The 20,165-nt window shown below is 47.0% G+C and overlaps 1 protein-coding gene across 1 annotated transcript in view; it reads right to left on the bottom strand.

Moving 5' to 3' along the window:
• Window positions 1-5,999: 5,999 nt before the first annotated feature.
• The window catches only part of LOC308151069 (ubiquitin carboxyl-terminal hydrolase 43-like), a gene marked incomplete at both ends in the record, with an annotated part of 89,760 nt that continues 75,594 nt past the window's right edge, over window positions 6,000-20,165 (bottom strand). The window contains 4 exons of the mRNA XM_080523880.1: window positions 6,000-7,180; window positions 7,323-7,493; window positions 12,503-12,661; window positions 13,050-13,419. Coding sequence (XP_080380006.1) covers window positions 6,000-7,180; window positions 7,323-7,493; window positions 12,503-12,661; window positions 13,050-13,419 — 1,881 coding nt within the window. The remainder of the gene's footprint in view (window positions 7,181-7,322; window positions 7,494-12,502; window positions 12,662-13,049; window positions 13,420-20,165) is intronic.

Here is a 20,165-nt window from a genome sequence, read left to right as displayed (position 1 = left end):
CAATCTGTTCATCCAGAACATGATTAAAAAATTTGATGAGTTGTGAGAAAAGCTGTGTTTAATTTGCAATTCAAATAAATTCCAGTATTGTATTAAGCAGTTATTACAGGCAGATACGAAATCTACAATTTGTTATGTTTACAATAAAAGCCCACTTGTGCTTCATCCTGACCTTGTTAGTGGTCGTTTGATTTTATCATCTGACACTTTAATTTACATAATTACAAATCAGATATAAAATGTAGACTTTAAAAAAAGTTGCATATTATAAAATATATTCAACCCATGTCCTCCCACAAAGGGAAAGAAACTATCCTTCGTTTGTGGTCATTTCCAATACAAGTGCTCATTTTGGTAAAGAATGTGCTAGAAAGTGAAACATGTTAAATAAGGTTGCAGCAAACAAAACTACTGAGAGAAAACAAATGAAAACAAAATAAGAATAAATGGTATAGAATTCAAACCAGGGTTATCAAACTAACAAACAAATCTGTCCCTATTGACAATTTTCTTTTAAGCAATTACAGTATAACAGATGAATATCTGGGGCATTCCCTCACGGTCCAGTGTACAGCATCAGACTGCTACTATGCATAGACATACATACAGTAATTACCGGTGTATAGTATTCACTACCAATTATGTTATATAAGAATAGTGAACAATTATAAGTACTAGATCATTTCAAGTGGAAATCTACTTACTGTAAGATGAATATCTAATGTAGGTGTACTTCTTGTAACTCTTGCTGTGTGTGTTAAGTCTTCTGTTTTCTAAGATCTGACAACTGGACTAAGGCATGCTGTTGTTATACTGTAGATACCTGTAGTGTCTGTATATACGGTCACATGTTGGACTATAGAAGCTACAAGAGGCTACAGTATTGTAGGGAAATTGCAGTCTTCCATAGAATTCAAAGCAGGCTGCTGTTAATCATCATTTCCATTATGGTCTCTATGGTGGCAGAACTATCAGCACAGAACATGCATCTCCTCATTATTAATTATTGGAATATTCTGTCTATCAGGCTAACGGATCATTAACATTCTACAGGCAATGTCTTGTGATAAGCTCTCCCTCTAAAAAGATAGAGTAGAGTAAAAAAGAAAAAAAAAGAGATTGGTATTAAAAAAAACAATTGTGCAACTCAGCAGAGCATGTCAGATTCCCGCGCCTCACCTGGGTCGACTGTACAAACTGGTAGTTGATGGTCTAGTTGTTTCCCAGGGCAACGGAGTTGGAACCTATACTAGAGAACCCTTGAAAACCTGTAGAAGAAGAACTGTTCCATCTCTATGGTTGGTGGTTATGCAACACTTAAGAGGGTTCACACTGAGCCCTACCATCAGTAAACATCCTACAACACATTTACATTTACATTTTTGGCATTTAGCAGACGCCTTATTCCAAAGCGACTTACAATCAATACATTTGAATACTAAGCATGTGAATCAGCAATCCACCATTCGTTGCAGGAAGAGTAATCTAGCTCGGGCCCGGGGCCACTGATAGAAGGAAAAACCTTCTCCCTATCACCTTCTTCTAAAACTTTTTTTTTTTTTTTTACTGGAGAAACAGAGAAACAGTACAAGGGGGGCAATAGAAGTTCTTAGGGACACAGTAGAGGGGAAAGTGGGTGTCTTTAGGAGACGTAGTGGTGAGGGTCAGAAGATGTCTCAGGAGGAGCAGTTAAGATGTAACCTGAAGAGATGGGTCTTCAGTCTACGACGGAAGATGGGTAGTGACACCGCCGTTCTGACAGCCGTGGGGAGCTCATTCCACCAGCGGGGAGCCAGTGTTGTGAAGAGACGTGATCGGGCAGCCCGACTGCGGTGTAGAGGAGGTGGGGCCAGTCGGCCAGCCGAGAGGGAGGAGCGGAGTGAGCGGGCAGGGGTTTGGGGGGTTACCATTTCCTTCAGGTAGGCAGGGGCTGTCCCTTTAGCTGCCTGGTATGCAAGCACCAGGGTCTTGAATCTGATGCGAGCTGCTATCGGGAGCCAGTGCAGGGTGCGAAGGAGAGGGGTGACATGAGAGTATTTGGGGAGGTTGCATACCAGCCGGGCAGCAGCATTCTGGATGAGCTGCAGAGGTCTAATGGCTGAAGCCAGGAGTACATTGCAGTAATCCAGGCGGGAGATGACCAGTGCCTGGGTCAAGAGTTGCGCTGCCTCTCTGGTAAGGAATGGTCGTATCCTTCTGATGTTGTAGAGGAAGAATCTGCAGGAGCGAGCCGTTGCTGCAATGTTCTCCGCACAGGATAGTCGGTTGTCCAGGATCACTCCAAGGTTCTTGGCTGTCAGGGAGGGGGTTACAGTAGAGTTCTCCACTGTGATAGAGAAGTCTTGGAGAGGGCAGGCTTTCCCGGGGATGAAGAGGAGCTCGGTCTTGTTAAGATTGAGCTTGAGATGGTGGTCAGCCATCCAAGTTGAAATGTCAGCGAGACATGCTGAGATACGGGTTGCCACGTGTACATCAGACGGGGGGAAGGACAGGAAGAGTTGAGTGTCGTCTGCGTAGCTGTGGTAGGAGAGATGTGAAGAGATTACCGAGCCAAGAGACTTGGTGTAGAGAGAGAAAAGTAGGGGCCCTAGGACAGAACCCTGGGGTACTCCAGTGGAGAGGGTTCGTGGAGAAGACAGCGATTCTCTCCAGGTCACCTGGTAGGAGCGGCCCGCCAGGTAGGAAGAAAACCAGGAGTGTGCGGTGCCAGAGATGCCCAGGTCTGAGAGGATGGAGAGAAGGATCTGGTGATTGACTGTGTCGAAGGCAGCAGACAGGTCAAGGAGAATGAGAACAGAGGAGAGGGAGGAAGCTTGGGCAGAGTGGAGGGCTTCCGTGACAGCAAGGAGCGCAGTCTCAGTGGAGTGCCCAGCCTTGAAGCCGGATTGGTGGGGGTCTAAGTGATCCATCTTCCGGAGATAGTCAGTCAGTTGTTTAGATGCCGCGCGTTCAAGGGTTTTGGAAGGGAAGGAGAGAAGGGATACAGGTCTGTAATTGTGGACAGATGATGGGTCAAGGGTAGGTTTCTTGAGGAGAGGCTTGACTCTGGCTATTTTGAAGGCCGCTGGGACAGATCCTGTGGATAGGGAGGAGTTGATTAGGGTGGTAAGGTAAGGAAGGATGTCGGCGGAAATGGATTGGAGAAGGGGGGAGGGGATGGGATCAAGAGGGCATGTGGTTGCCCGCTTTGATGTGATAAGTGTGAGAATCTCATCGGGGGAGAGGGGGGAAAAAGATGACAATCCAGAGACCGAGTGTCGAGGAGAGAGTTTGGAAGGGGTGTTAGCATTGTTAGTGGGAGGAGGGAGAGGTGGGGGGGAAAAGGTGCTGCTGATGTCGTCCACCTTTTTTTCAAAGTAGGTGACAAAGTCATCGGCGGACAGGGAGGAAGGAGGAGGGGGAGGAGGTGGATTAAGGAGTGAAGAGAAAGTGGAGAACAGTTTTCTAGGATTAGAGGCAGAAGAATGTATTTTGGAATGATAGTAGGATGCTTTAGCAGCTGATGCCGAGGAGGCGTAGTTGGAAAGGAGAGAGTGATAGAGGTTAAGGTCATCAGAAAGGCCAGTTTTTCTCCATTTCCTCTCAGCTGCTCTGAGCTCTAGTCTACAAGCATGTAGTGTTTCAGAGAGCCAGGGAGCTCGAGGAGAGGATCGAGCTGGCTTCAAGGTTAGTGGACAGAGGGTGTCGAAGGATGAGGTGAGAGCGGACAGGAGGGTTGAGGATGCCGCATCAGTGGATAGAAGGGAGAAGGATTCAACAGAGGGTAGGGAGGATAGGACAGAAGAAGAGAGGGTGATGGGGGACAGGGTACGTAGGTTACGACGACAGGGTCTTAAGTGGTTAGAGGCTGAGAGGGAAGAGGAGGTTTTGAGGGGAAGGGAGAAGGATATAAAGTGGTGATCAGAAACTGGAAGAGGGGTAACAGTAAGGTTGGAAGTGTGGGAAGATCTGGTGAAGACAAGGTCGAGCTGATTGCCTGCCTTATGAGTCGGAGGAGAGGGGGACAGGGTAAGGCCGAAGGAGAGGAGAAGGTCAAGTACTCCAGATGAGAGAAGCTTCTCAGATTGGAAATTGAAGTCACCTAGTAGTACGAGCGGAGTGCCATCATCAGGGAAGGAGCTAAGAAGGCCATCCATCTCGCCTAGGAAGTCACCGAGCTGGCCTGGGGGGCGATAGATGACAACAATGTGGAGTTTGACCGGGGAGGAGACAAAAGCAGCATGAAATTCAAAGGAGGATATAGACAGGTGTGCCAGTGGAAGGACAGTATGTGACCACTTGGGACCACACAACAGTCAATCCACCAACACACACTTTACTGTACTTGAGAGGGAGAGAGGTTGTGGTCCTCTGTGGCTCAGTTGGTAGAGAAGTTGGTAGAGCATGGCGCTAACAACGCTTAGGTTGTGGGTTCGATTCCCGCTGGGACCATATATACTGAAATGTATGCACTTACTGCAATGTAAGTCGCTTTGGATAAAAGCGTCAGCTAAATGGCATATATTAAGACAAGTGCCTCAGTTTGATTATAGTTCTGTTTTTCAGTTGTTTTAACTATGGACAGAAACATTCCCTTTTAGTCCTTAAAGCATACTCCCCTTCCAGTTACACACTGTCCGAATTAAGCAATGACATTTTCTTCTATTTTGCCTTATTAAATAACGTTTTTGGTAAAAAAAAGAAAAAAAAGAAGGTGATATTCATTTGATATTGATGGTGGTCCATAAATAATTAGCTTTGGATACGAATGATGGGCAGATTACTACTTGTTGCTCTGACTTAAATTTGGACACATCTTTTTAACGGAAAGTGCAAAGACAGTTGAGGACACATAAACAAATAAAAACAATAGAATACGTGTATGAGGTTAGCAGCCACTTTGCAGTGCAAGCACAAACAATCATTTTCATGACTTTAGGATCTTTCTCAATGGTTAAATGAATCCCTTCTTGTCCAATATTGCTAAGAAATCGAAGTTAACATTTTAGAAATATAGTTGGCTAGTTTGTGACATGAAAGACGACAAATGTCAGCAGTGACAAGGATACAGCAGTATTTCTCATTTCCATCCAATCTGCATAGTATAGATGTATTCATTAAACATCAATAAACATGGGTGATAATAAGAGAGGGAGACGGAGGGGGGGGTGAAAGCACTCTGCTAGCTCTGTTGGCGAGAGAGTAGAATAGGGGCACATGCACTGTATTAGAATCAATGGTTTAGTTCCAGTGTTAGACAAACAATCATTCTGAACTGTCACAGAGGCACTTACAGAAAACAGAATTACAACGACAAACAGTGAACCCCCACTCTGATGAACAGACAGTGAACCCCCACTCTGATGAACAGACAGTGAACCCCCACTCTGATGAACAGACAGTGAACCCCCACTCTGATGAACAGACAGTGAACCCCCACTCTGATGAATCCAATGTGCGTCCCAGAGAGAGGTGCCAGTAACCTTTCACAGGTTCACGTCATTCTGTGCTTCACCTACGGTAAAGGTCTTGAAGCTCCACACACTTCCATACAGTGTCTCTGCTCTGAGACAATCTTGCCCATCACAGCTGTAGGCAAAGCCACCCATAACAACCCTAACCTGAAGTAACATTGTAAATGTCCCTCTTTTCCAGCAGATATGCGTTCCATACTCAGCTCACAATGACAGACCACCTAGGAGCAGCATTGACAAGGACTCTAAATGAAAAGACATGTGAGATAGTAGTAGCTAATTTGTAGTTCATTTGTAGTTTAGACAACTCCTCTATCCTGTTTTGTTTTTCTCCATTTAACCTTTATTCACCAGGTTAGTCGATGACACCTCTTGTATAAGACAAACGTAGTCCTGTTCATAGTCAAACAGTGAACAGTAAACACAACCACGTTGGCCGAAGCATAGACAGATCTGATTGCCAGGCCACCAGATAGCTCTATTCTATTGCTGGGACTGTTAGCCTAGCCTAGCCTAGCCTAGCTAGCCCCGCGTGGGTGGAGGGAGTCAGAAACAGGACTCAGGGACGGGCCTCTGCCTGCCCAGGGAGGTGGTGCTGTAGCGTGTACGCTGCAGGGTGGCGTAGCTGGGCTTGTCCGTGGCCAGGCTGCTGCGGGGGGCCGGGGGCCCCACCTGCCCGCTCCTCTGCAGGGAGGCGCACCTGTGCAGAGTCAGATCCAGCTTGGTCTGGATGTTGCTGGAGCTGTGTGCGCGTTTGATATCGACAGCGCTGTGGTTAGTCACCTTCCCGTTGAGCAGCTGTCCTTTGCCGTGCCGGCTGTCGCCTCTAGGGGCGCCGTTGGGCCTCTTGTCCTCCAGCGATACTCCGTTCAGTGTCCCGTTGGAGAGGGAGAGCTTCGATGAGCTCCCGTTGGACACTTTGCACACTCGCCCGTGTCCGTTGGGCCGACCGTCTTCCGCCTTGCCGGCCGTCCTTTGGAGCTCTTTCTTCAGGAAGCCTGGTTTGAGGAACGACAAGAGGCTGTCGTGACTCCGTCCCTCCTCTCCCTTCACCCCCCTCCTCCCCTCAGGCTGGAGAACTGTCTGTAGAGGCTCCCTCTGTCCCGCTGCCCTGGCGGTCAGCCCTGCTTGGCCCTTGGTCCTCTTGAGAGTGGAGTCCCTACTGGGAGGAGCGCTGTGGCTGATGTGGCCCACGACAGTGCAGCCTCTCTGGGACTGGGGGTCCAGGATCCTGCCCTGGTCCTGCCTGGTCCTCTTAGAGGACCTCCGACCCAGTGAGCTGTCATCCCTGGCCTTAGCAGCGCTGTTGTGCATCCCCAGGCTGGAACTCCTCTCCACGGCGGGTCTACTCTGGCCCTGTGGCACATTGGGGGAGTCGCAGGTCTCAGAGCTGGGCCTGTCCATGCAGCTGAGACTGCTTCCACTGGGGGAGCTGCCCAGGTCCAACTGCCCCCCATCTGAGGCCCTCCCTGGGGCTTTGCCCTGCGGTGGGGTAGCCACAAGGGTGACGATGGGGTCTTTGGTGCACCGTGGCCGGCGCCCAGACTCCAGATACTCCACAAGCTCCCCTGGCCTTGGGGGGGCGATGGGGGCGGAGGGTTTGGAGCGGTCCTTGGAGCCGAAGGACCAGCGCACTTTACTCAGGGTGTCCTTGGTCTTGGTTGGTGACCTCATGCTCAAGCTCCTGCCATGAGAACCTCGCACTAATGGCTTGGTCTCATGTCCTACTGGACCCAACAGATGAAAAAAAACACAGTTAGGATACCCCCGCCCACAGTGTAATAGACTGATAGGTAACACTTAACATTGAGTTGCACCTCCAGTACACCTGTGTAATAACGCTGTAGCGTCTCCTAGCAGCCCACTCACCTTTCTCTGGTTTGAGAGGCTCATCCTTAAACACAGGGAGCTCCGGGGACTCTGGAGCTGTCATGGGACCAGGGGGGCCAGAGGTGGAGCCCCTGGAGACCAGGCTGCCCCTCTTACTGTCCCCTGTCAGACGGACCAGCCAGTGGTCTGAAGTGGAAGAGCTAGTGGAGCCTGTAGAGAGAGGTAGCGTGCTGTTACATAGAACACATCACCATCTGCTGGCTCAGTGGACACAGCAGATGAGAAGATTTGCATGTGCAAATTTCTTTTTGGTATTTTGAGTTGTACGGTATTTTTTTGCTCTCATTTTGCTGAACCAAATTGGGCCTTGTGTGGTCAACCAACAGGAGTAGAGGTAGAACGTTGAATAAATAGCAACTGAAGTCCTGACACTATGTACACAAGAATAGAATAAAATAAAGATACAAAAACAAGCCCTTCATCTAACAGGAACCTATCTCTGTATGTAGAGATGGAGGCCTTACTGTGATGGACACGGTTATTAGACACCGTGAAGGTAGGTCACGTTTGATCTCAACAACATCATTTCAAGCCTGCAAACTGTGACACTTTAAATAACGTGAAACAATACTATTGTGCAATATGACAACCCTAGTCGTCTATCTGTACAGTATAGTACAGTGGATTGTGTACATAGCCTTTATTTATGTAAACCAGCTCCTTCCCTTCTTGTGATTTTTTTTTTTTAAGTTTATTTTTTTTCTCCCTTTTCCTAACACCAGGGGAGCCACCCCTCCTAAATTTCGTTGTTTGGTACCTGTACTGTAGCAATGACAATAAAGTCCATTCATTCATTCATTCAAAGAGCCTCAATTTGGGGTAAATGGTTATAAGTCCATCATTGAACAACTATTGATAATTGGCTGATAATCACAATCATGTTACATTGTGTTCTCTCCTCCAACTGCAATTCAAACAGGCCCCTAGATGAGGCTGTAGTGACCACAACCAGACCATTCAACCCTAGATGAGGCTGTAGTGACCACAACCAGACCATTCAACCCTAGATGAGGCTGTGAAGAGACCACGACCAGACCCAGGCTTGAAGTGGCTGTATCTAAGGCCCAATTCCGATTCTCTTTTCTACCACTTCGGCTCGTTTTGGAGTCACTTGCTTTTGGAGCCAAGGCCTCCGAACAGAGCCACAAGCCGTAGTGGTTCCCTAAGAAATGGGACAACCAGGGTTCGAGTTATGTGGGAGCCAATGGGAGCTGAGCTCCCATAGAGATGGTCTGAGACTCTCCTGAGCTCCCATGAAGGCAGTAAAATCAAAAATCTGTGGGGGTCGCTAATAATACATTACCACAACTATTATTTGATCAAAATGTCAATGTAATGAATATTATTTAATTTATATTATAAATATTGTAAAATAAACACGTTTTCCAAAAGAGCTACGCGCACCATTAATCTCCTGTGAATGACAGTAGGCCTTTGACTGCCTGCACTTCACCACCAAGACACCATGGGGCGCAGTAGAATATTGTGCAACAGCAAAAGGTTGATTAATCAGCTGTGCGGTAAACCGTTGGAACACACAGTGCACAGCTGATTAATCAATTAAACCAATAGAGTGAGACAGGATATGTTCATATACCAGTTGCCTTTCAGGAAGTAGTGAGATCGTGCACCTAGCCTATTATTGAGAAGCAAACATTCATTCATTAGCTATACAGGAGTATATACATACAGTAGCTACCATGCCGCCCAAAAAAAGGCAATTTTTTGACCCTCTCCCGTTCATCCAATCTTGGATAAAGAAAGGACATCGGACGTCAGCATCATGGGTTTCAGGACCGCGACCGCAGCCTACTGAAAACAGACCAAACAGGTCTATCTTGTCTCCGTAAAGGTAAGGTGGCTTTTACTTTTTACTAACCTAGTGTACATGTATTTTTCGCTCCTTCTGTATAGCAAAAATAACACAATTATTGGCCGAGATACATGTGTGACTATCGCTTTTATAGCTGTTGTTTCATGTGGGGCTGTTGATGTGGTGAAATGAGTAGCCTGCAGCTGTAGCGTCAGGATATGTTGGTATTTGAGGAGGAGGATGAGGATGAGGATGATGTTTCGGTACCGGTACCGTTTTTAAAGTATCGATTTGTCACCGGTATCGAATAAAACCCAAACTGTACCCAACCCTAACTATATGTTTACATGCCAACTAATTAGCTAATTCATTTCTGTCATTTAGAGCTGAGGGGAGCAACAGAGAGACGGACAACAGGACAGTAACAGAGAGACAACGGGAGAGGAGAGCAATAGAGACAGAACTGAATGCACTGAACTTTTTTTTAAATTCTTTGCATTATTAACACTGTTGTGTTATTGTGTTATTAAAGTGTTTAAGTGTTTTATGGTAAAGCATTATGAGTGGTGTGTGTGCAGGGTGCTCGTGAGTTGTATATTTTGGGGAGGGGGGAGGCTTGTGTATGGGGGCAGGGGGTCCTCACACAAAGGAGTAGCCTAGGGCCACTGACCACCTTAATCCGCTACTGCCTATAGCTAATTAAAACTTGTAAGTCCCATCGCTGTGTGGGCATGATTCGCGCGTGCATGAGAACATTTCGCACTGTTATTTTGGAGACCCCCACAGAGATCAGCTTATAACTCGAACCCTGGGGACAACCCTTCACGACTGATACGTCATCCGTAGTATCGTAGAAAAGTATTGACACTCGCGATTCATTCACAACTTGAATGACCTTGAACGCTATCAATCGATCAAACAAGTCATCAAATAAAAAAGAACAATGCTTAATTATCAGACCATGACAGAATAAGCTCTAACCTGTATGAAACCTGTGCTCCTATGCTGCCGGTCTGCACTGATATAGGACAACAGTGCAACAACTTCGCGGCTGAACTTAAGTTAAATTTACGGCGTCATATGCCATCAAAGGGAAACATGGAAAAATGCATGACTTACAGATGTATTTTTATGATGTTCCGAAATCTGATGTGACAGGAACGCTGGAGAAACAGCCCCTGTCCACTGCATTAGTTAACTGTCCTTGATGAGTCTCCCGCTCACTGCCCTCCATCAAAAATGGCACATCCATCGATAATATTACATAATAACAACTGCTCGGATTAGATTGCCGGTTGTTTTGGTATAATAACAACTATAGCGTCATATACCACCAAGGGGGGGGAATTCACGCCTATCATGCTGTCAAACACCACAGGTAATAATTTATTTCTAAATAAACATGATTGTACATCTCTGAAATTTAAATCGCGCACCGATGTATTTCTATGGGGAAGGCTGTGCTTGACACTTCCATGGGACTGACGTCGGGGCAGCGGAACACGGTGACTGTCAGCCTGTGACAAACGCGCAGATATGAGTGCTCTGGTGCAGGGCTCTACGCTAACCTTTTTCACTAGGAGCACATGTGCTCCTAAATGAAAAATGTTAGGGGCACACAAAGAAATTTAGGGGCACAGTGAAAAATGTAATTATAACACATTTTTATTAGTGATTTTGCTATTTTTGCACCAAAATCACACATTGGCCCATGCCTACAGCCCTACTAGACGCAGAGTTGATGGCATTGTATTATGGTAACTAGCTGTGTCAAGTTCTCCTGGTTAGCAGCATGTTCATTCATTCATCCATGTCATGCCTGTCAGCTAGCAGCTAGCAGCCCAGCCAGGCTTTAGGGCTAGGTCTGTCAGCTAGCAGCCCAGCCAGGCCATGCAGAGGTCTGTCTCCATGCTGCCCACCTCCCTGCTGCTGGGTCAGGCTACATCAGTCACACACGGTGGCCAGACAACTCCACATCTAGGGGTATTAAACTACCCCACATCCAGATGACCAGTCCCCAGCCCCATGCTGCCCGGGGTGGTGACATGTGGAGGTGGCCAGCCCAGCACGGTGCCTCTGCGGCGGCTAGCTGTTAGCACACCACCATCCCCGGGGGTCCCACCTCTCTGCCACACTCAAGTACAACATGTTGCATTTTCATGCCATTAGGCAACTTGCTTCCTAGGGTTTCCTAGGATTAGAGATGCATTTGGACTTCTGGAGTACCTCCACTACTTTCAATGGGTTCTGAAGGTCTGAGAGCTTTCTACTTTCTACCCTGGGTAGTTAACCCTGGTTGTAACCTTGGGTTCAAATCTGGAGTGTGTGGGACCAAATCTGTAGATGTGGTGAGCTAATGAAGCTAATGAAGCTTGACATGAGAAAAGGGCGCTTGTCTCTTTAAGGCCCAGGAGGGAGTTAGCGATTAGCGATGTTAGCTTAGCGCCAGTTTAACAGAAGTAACTTCACTTTTAACATGACTTCCCGTGGTCGTAGCGGGCTGGCTGACGGCTTAAAATGTGGCCACACGGTTCGCGCAGATTTATTTTTAGAATTATAAAAAAAAAAAATAAAAAAAAATCTGTACTCGCACGTGTGCTCGTGAATTTATTTCTCTAGTCGCACAGATGTATTTTTAGTCGCAAATGCGAGTGAAATGGTCGCACTGTAGAGCCCTGCTCTGGTGTCCTGCCCGCTGTCCCGAGCGCGCTGGACTGTGGAACTTTCTATGTTAAGCATAGGCACAGCACCTCGGCATAACAGCGATTTTTTTGTTATGCTTGTTGTAAAGAAAAGGTCTATAATGCATTGAAATGACATTAGTAGGCGTCATATGCCATCAGACATGGAAATATGTCATATGCGCGACTGTCGGCCACAAATCAGCCTGTAACGTTAGACACAGCACCTCGACATAAAAGCGATTTTTTTTGTTATGCTTGTTATAAAGAAAAGGTCTATAATGCATTGAAATGACATTAAACTAAGATAATAAGATGGTTATCATAATTTTTCAAATCTTTATTAATAAGTAATTACAGAAAAAGTAAATGACATCTTCCGTATTAACTAGAGTGAAATCAGAGCGAAATAATTTCTGTAGATGATTCGCAATGCTTTCTGGGGCGAAGGGTTATGGCTCCGAATGGAACGACCATAGAGAATTTCTCCAAATGGAGCCATGGCAAGCCCTAGCCCTAGCCCTAGCACTCCATGAAAAATGAATTGGGACACCACTACCCCTAAACGTGAACGCGCAAAACGGAGCCGAAGGGGTGAAAACGGAGCCGGAGGGGTGAATTGGGATTCACCCTAAGTCTTGAAGGAGGCGTTCCCCCCTCCTCACCTCTGACTGAGGAGCTGGCGGACCAGGGAGGGATGGTGTTGCGTCTCTGGTAGAAGAGGATGTAGGCTCCGCGTGTGCACACCTCCCCTTCTGGAACAGGCTCAGCGCTGCTGTCGTCATACCCATACCACTGGCCGTCCACAGAGTTCCTGCAGAACGCTGCACAGGCACAGGCAGAGACACAGACACTTCAGACATACACACACAGACCTAACGGAGTGACGTGTTGGATACCATTCCTCATTTCATGCATTACAATGAGGCCGTCCTCGGATTTCTGCCTCTACTATAATAATAATAATAATAATAATAATAATAATAATAATAGTTCATTAAATTTATATAGCGCTTTTCCGAGGCTCAAAGACGCCTTGCCTGGCCTACATTGCAATCTTCACCTTCACCTTCATTATATTATTCATGAGAATACTAATATGGATCGCCAAATTGACTGCATCTCATTTTTCTCATTTCGTGACGGAAATCATTCCATGAATTCATTCTAGGCATCCTATCTCAGGTGTGCGGCGATGTATCTCATCCAGACCTGTGTAGTGTCCTCCGTGCATGCCTCCGTGGTGGTTACACACTGCATACAGGTCATACAGGAAGTCAGGCGGGGCCATGTCAGGTGGCTGTTTCCAGGCAGGATGCGGGGGGCCCGGGGGGCCGGGGTGGAGGGGTACGCTGGGGTGCGGGCGAGCACTCTGACTCCTCTTGACCACATGGGGCGCCATGTCCAGTCCTGCCAGGGGGAAGCGCACCACGGTGGCCAGCTTGGTCCTGCGCTCGCCCGCCTGGCGGAACCGCTTGAGGTGGAGGATGAGGATGTCGGGGAGGGTCCAGAGGCTCATCTTCACCATGCCCTGCTGCAGCTGCTTACAATGGGGACACTTCCATGCATCGTCTGGGGCCAGCTGGCAGAGAGAAATAGAGAGAGTGAGGGAGGATTAAGTCTAACCTTTTCCACACTCAAACGTTTGGATTTGAAATCATATCATTACCATGAGGTTAAAGTAGAGATTCTCCACTTTCATTTGATGGTGTTTGTGTACATATTAGTTTCACCATTCAGAAATGATAGTACTTTTTTATGCATAGTCCAGGGTAACCAAAAGTAATGGGCCAGATTGATCAAACGTCCAAAATAAGTTCATGTTTAGTATTTGGTCGACAATCCTCCGATGCATGCAATAACTGCCTGAAGTCTGCGACCTATTGACCCCACCAGGCATTGGGTATCTCTGGTGATGCTCTGCCAGGCCTGTCATGCAGCCATATTCACTTGTTGTTTCTTATAAGGTCTTTTTTCCTAAAATCACAGACAACAGAAACAGCCGTCGAGAAAAGGACTGAAACACGGGTACAGAGGTATGCTGGAATGCTTAATCTGAGTGGTATTTCCAGCAAGAAACGTTATGTTTATGTCAAAAAAATACATGTTCTGGGGACCCCAGAGACCTACATTAACTTGTTGAAAAGAGAGTATAATACTGGCCCCTTAAGATTGACTTGGCCAGTCAAAAAAAAAAACCTCCCTAGTTGTTATGGCACTATATTTTGGGTCATTGTCTTACTGTATGATGAAGCATCATCATTAATCAATGAATTTGGAGGCATTTGCACTCAAGCATACAAGATGCTTCTGTACACTTCAGAATACATTCTGCTGCTGCAGTCAGCAGTTACAATCATCAATTAAGACTAACACCCCCTGCACCATGTTTCACAGATGAGGTGGTATGCAGTAAATCTTGGGCATATCTGTGTGTGTGTGTGTGTGTGTGTGTGTGTGTGTGTGTGTGTGTGTGTGTGTGTCTCATAGTTATAGATTTTGACCATACGACCAAGACGTGTCCTCAATCTGAGGAGAGAATGCATCATGGTGATTGTTCATTTCCGAAGGAAATGCCTTTCCCTGCACTCCTATAACGAGTTCCCATTATCTCTGCCTGTCTCTGATACACAGTAGAAAGCTGTAATAAGGTCTTGTGTTAGGTTATGGTTTGTGGCCGGAAGACTTCTTGTCATGTGTAAGCCCTTCCTGAACATGGCTCAGTGGGCACTGATGGACATTTAAGTATCTGGCAGCTGACTACATTTCTGGTCCCATATCTTATATATTAAATAGATGTTTAATGGATGGTATATATCCTAGTATCTGGAAAGAGGGCAAAAATAATACCAAGAGCAATCTCATTCATGAGGAGTGGTCTTTCATGCGGAACACAAAGGGTGTATTAGAGAGGCAGCATGTCTAACTGTAACGGGCCAGACTGTATCCTGCCGCAGGGTAGCTGTCCTGGACCACTCCTGTATTCATCTTTACAAACCACCTGCCATCTCTTTTGCAAAAAGCAAGTATACAAATGTACGCAGACGATTCTACACTGTATTATGCAAAAAAATAGTAGTGGAGAGCTAGTAAAAGATTTATCTTTGGAGTTAAATTTGGTCCATGATTGGATAAATCAAAGAGTACATTCTGTATGTTCCAGTGTACATTCTGTATGTTCCAGTGTGCATTCTGTATGTTCCAGTGTGCATTCTGTATGTTCCAGTGTACATTCTGTATGTTCCAGTGTACATTCTGTATGTTCCAGTGTACATTCTGTATGTTCCAGTGTGCATTCTGTATGTTCCAGTGTGCATTCTGTATGTTCCAGTGTACATTCTGTATGTTCCAGTGTACATTCTGTATGTTCCAGTGTGCATTCTGGGAGAAGTAGTTAAATCTTTTATTTGATAATGGTCATGGTGATTCTTCATTTCCGAAGGAAATGCCTTTCCCTGCACTCCTATAACGAGTTCCCATTATCTCTGCCTGTCTGAATTTTACTCTGTGTATCTGTTCATTGATTTAATAAAAAGCAATTCTGATTCTGATTATGATTATCTGCTATACAGTAGAAAACTGTAATAAGGTCTTGTGTTATGGTTATGTGTGGCTGGAAGACTTCTTGTCATGTGTAGGCTCTTCCTGAACATGGTTCAGTGGCCACTGTAAAGTAAGTAAGATTAAGTAATCTGGCAGCTGACTACATTTCTGGTCCCATATCTATTTTATATATATCTTATATTTTATTTTATTTATTATTATTTATTTTTATTTTATTATTTTATTATTTATTTATTTATTTTATTTTATTTATTATTATTTATTATTTATTTTATTTTATTATATTTGATATATATATATCTATCAGCATGTTAAATGTGCAACAAGAGGAGAAAAAACACTGGATAAGGTATACACCAGGGGTGCTCACACTTTTTAGGCTTGTGAGCTACTTTTCAAATTACCAGCTCAACAAGATCTACCAACCAAATAAAACATATTGCCATTGCTGCGAACACAAAAATGTACTGTAATAATAACAAATTACGGCCATGCTACACTGTTTCAAAATCAAAGAAGAGATTTATTAAACTATAACAAATATTCACACTGGTAGTCCATTAACATTAACATTAACTCAGGAGCTCTGAGTGGTTTACACCAGACTGGCCAGTGCCAAGCCAGGTGCCATCGACGTCTCCGGGCGGCGGAGTGTGTGTGTGTGTGTGTGTGAGTGTGTCTGTCTGTCTGTCTGTGTCTGTCTGTGTGTGTGTGTGTGTGTGTGTGTGTGTGTCTGTCTGTCTGTGTGTGCATGTGTGTGTGCTTGTGTCTGTCTGTCTGTCTGTCTGTGTGTGTGTGTGTGTGTGTGTGTGTGTGTTTTTTTTTTTTTTCCTACTTTTTTTTTTTTTTTTTTTCCCAATGCCGTGTGATCTACCCACACTACCTTCGCGATCGACCGGTCGATCGCGATCGACGTAATGAGCACCCCTGGTATACACCAACATCAAGCTTGCTTACAAGGCTAGACCGCTAGCTCATCTAGGCATGTCTGACCATGTGTCAATCCTCCTGATCCCAGCCTACACTCCCATGAGGAAAAGTGCTCCCATCACCACTAAGACTGTCAGAACCTGGCCAGCAGGGTCCGCTCCACTGCAGATCTGCCTGAATGACACCTCATGGCAGGAATATGAGCATGAGGACCTGGAACAGTTCACGTCGTCGGTTCTGAACCACATAGTGAACTGCACCAACTCAGCCACCGTGGACAAACGGGTCCGGGTCTACCCCAACACGAAGCCATGGATGACTGGGAAGGTCCAAAAACTGATCAAGGAGAGGGACAACGCCTTCGCAGGGAAGGGCACACTGCTGTACAGCACCACCAGGGCTAACCTAAAGCGCGGCATCCGGGAGGCCAAGGCAGACCACAGAGAGAAGATTGAGGAATGCTTCCTGAGCAACGACTCCAGGCGGGTGTGGCAGGGGGTTCAGCACATGACAAACTTCAGAGCCAACAGGCTCACAGCCGCGGAGGACGACCCCCTGCTGGCGGAAAAGCTGAACTCCTTCTACGCCCGGTTCGACGAGGGGCGAACGGAGGTAACCACAACACAAACACCACTCTCTCCAGCTCTCAGCAGCCTCACCCTCACAGAGCATGAAGTGAGACACCAGTGAGACGCGTGCTGAAGGCGGTGGACCCCAGGAAAGCCTCAGGGCCGGATGGCGTCCTGGGACGGGTGCTGAGAGACTGCGCCGACCAGCTGGCCGGGGTTTTCACCAACATCTTCAACCAGTCCCTGTCCCAGGCCACCATCCCACCCTGCCTGAAAACCTCAACTATCATCCCAGTCCCGAAAAAAAGCACGGTGAGCTGCCTAAACGACTACCGCCCGGTGGCACTCACACCAATCATCATGAAGTGCTTCGAGAAACTAGTCCGGGCCCACATAGTCACACGCCTCCCGCCCAACCTGGATCCATACCAGTTCGCCTACAGAGCCCACAGGTCCACAGAGGACGCCATCGCGACGACTCTCCACTCCACTCTATCCCACCTGGAGAGGGGAAATAGCTACGCGAGACTGCTCTTTGTGGACTTCAGCTCTGCCTTCAACACCATCCTTCCAGACAGGCTAGTGACCAAACTACTAGACCTGGGACTATCACACTCTATATGTGCATGGATCAAGGACTTCCTGTCGGACCGCCCCCAGAGGGTGCGGGTGGGCTCCCACACCTCCACAGCCCTCAGACTCAGCACTGGGTCCCCCCAGGGCTGCGTGCTAAGCCCCATCCTCTACAACCTCTTCACCTACGACTTCACCCCCGTCCACCCCAGCAACTCCATCGTAAAGTTTGCAGACGACACCACCGTGGTGGGCTGCATCTCGGGGGGGGACGAGGCGGCGTACAGGGATGAGGTAGAGCAGCTGAGCAAGCTGTGCAAGGTTAACAACCTGCTGCTGAACCAGTCAAAGACCCAGGAAATCATCGTGGACTTCAGGAGGAAAAAAATCTGAGGTCCAGCCCCTGCTCATCGACGGAGGGAGCGTGGAGAGAGTCTCAACCCTCCGATTCCTGGGGGTGCACATACAGGATGACCTGTCCTGGAAGAACAACACAGCAGCCATCATCAAGAAGGCACAACAGCGGCTCTTCTTCCTGAGAGTCCTCAGGAAAGACCACATCGGACAGGAGATGCTGGTGGCCTTCTACCGCTGCGCAGTGGAGAGCATCCTCACCTACTGCATCTGCAACTGGTTCTCCAGCTGCACAGCCGCAGAGAGGAATGCGCTACAGAGAGTCGTGAGATCGGCCCAGAAGATCACCGGCGCCCCCCTCCCCTCTCTGGAAGAGCTGTACAACACACGCTGCCTCAGGAAGGCCTCCAAGATCTCCAGAGACCCATCCCACCCTGGGTACGAACACTTTGCTCGGCTGCCCTCGAACAGGCGGTTCAGGACCATGTTCGCAAGGACAAACAGACTGAAGCTCAGCTTCTACCCCAGGGCCATTCAGGCCCTGAACACAGCAAAGACCTAGGTTCTGGGTCCTGGACAGTCTGGACGGATTGATGGCAGCTGCTGGATTGAAATCAGGTGTAGTGCTGAGGCACAAATGTGTACATTTCAAGCCTGCAAACTGCGACACTTTAAATGAATGTGCAATAACACTATGTGCAATATGACAACCCTAGGGTACATAAGGTTGCAGAGAATAGGAAATGTTAGAATAGGTATAGCATAGCATAGAGTACAGCACAGTGTTTTATTTGTATAGTATAGTATAGTGGATAGTGTACATAGCCTTTATTTATGTAAACCAGCTCCTTTCCCTTCTTGTTTTTTTTTGTTTTTTTCTTTCCTAGCACCAGGGGAGCCCCCCCTCCCAAATTTCGTTGTTTGGTACCTGTACTATATCAATGACAATAAAGACCATTCATTCATTCATTCATTCATTCATTCATTCTAATGGATGGTATATATCCTAGTATCTGGAAAGAAGGCAAAAAGAAGTCCCTTACCTAAAGAGGGCAGATTAACATTTACTGGGCAGAACAACAGACCCATCACTATTCTCCCAGTACTCAGTAGCCTGATAGAGAGAATAGTCCATTCACAAATACATAGCAGGTGATGGCCAACTGAATAGCTGCCCCCTCTCTATACGTCAATCCAATTGCAAGTCCTCATTCAAATACAGTAGTACTTAAGCATAGTAGTACTCACAGCTCAGGAGGTAGAGCCGGTGTCTAATGATTGCAGGTTCGGCGGTTCGATCCCCGGCTGGCCACGTGTCAAGGTGTCCTTGGGCAGGACACTGAACCCCAAATTGCTCCCAATGAGCGGGCCGGCGCCTTGCATGGTAGCTTCCATGCAAGGCGAATGAGAGGTGAATGAGAGGCCGTTGTAAAGCTCTAATAAAGCGCTATATAAGTGCAGTCCATTTACTAAAGCAGCGGATCAAGAGTCCAGTGTTAGCGATGACCTAGGATTCGTGATAGATGAAAGTCTGAAAATCGTATTCGACATTGTTCAATATAATCATTCATAGATAAGGAAAGTGGAGTGGTTGGAGTGACTGTGTCGGTCCTCTCGGCTAGGGATTTCAGGGACACGTACAAAGGCCAAGACCACGTCTGTCTCATCAGGAGTGCAGACTGAGTTTTATTCTTCATCTGTTGTCGAGGCGACGGCAATGTATGTCTTTATCTCTGTAATGAGTCTGACTGAGAGGATGTGGAGAGGTGAGGACGGAGACAATGAGCCCAGATCAATACACCCAGACCGCTCATCTGGTCAGGAGGGTGCTGAAGAGAGCTTAGTCTCATGAATTAAAATGGTGTGTGTGTGTGTGTGTGTGTGTGTGTGTGCGTGCGTGCGTGCCTCTGTAGTTCAGCTGGTGACGTATTCTGCAGATAGCAGTCTCTGACACATCCATGCCTACCTCCATAGACCACTGACACCCCACAGACAGACAGACAGATAGACCACTGACACTCTACAGACAGACAGATAGACCACTGACACTCCACAGATAGATAGACCACTGACACTCCACAGACAGATAGACCACTGACACTCCACAGACAGACAGACAGACAGACCACTGACACTCAGACCACTGACACTCCCTCCACAGACAGACAGACCACTGACACTCTACAGACAGACAGACCACAGACACTCCCTCCACAGACAGACAGACAGACAGACCACTGACACTCCACAGACAGACAGACCACTGACACACCACAGACAGACAGACCACTGACTCCACAGACAGACAGACAGACAGACCCCTAACACTCCACAGACA

This window comes from Nansenia antarctica (genome assembly GCF_963989245.1).
Source record: "Nansenia antarctica genome assembly, chromosome: 2".
In the NCBI taxonomy this organism is placed as follows: Eukaryota; Metazoa; Chordata; class Actinopteri; order Argentiniformes; family Microstomatidae; genus Nansenia; species Nansenia antarctica.
The sequence above is the reverse complement of the archived record's forward strand: the minus strand, read 5'-3'. Positions and strand labels throughout refer to the sequence as shown.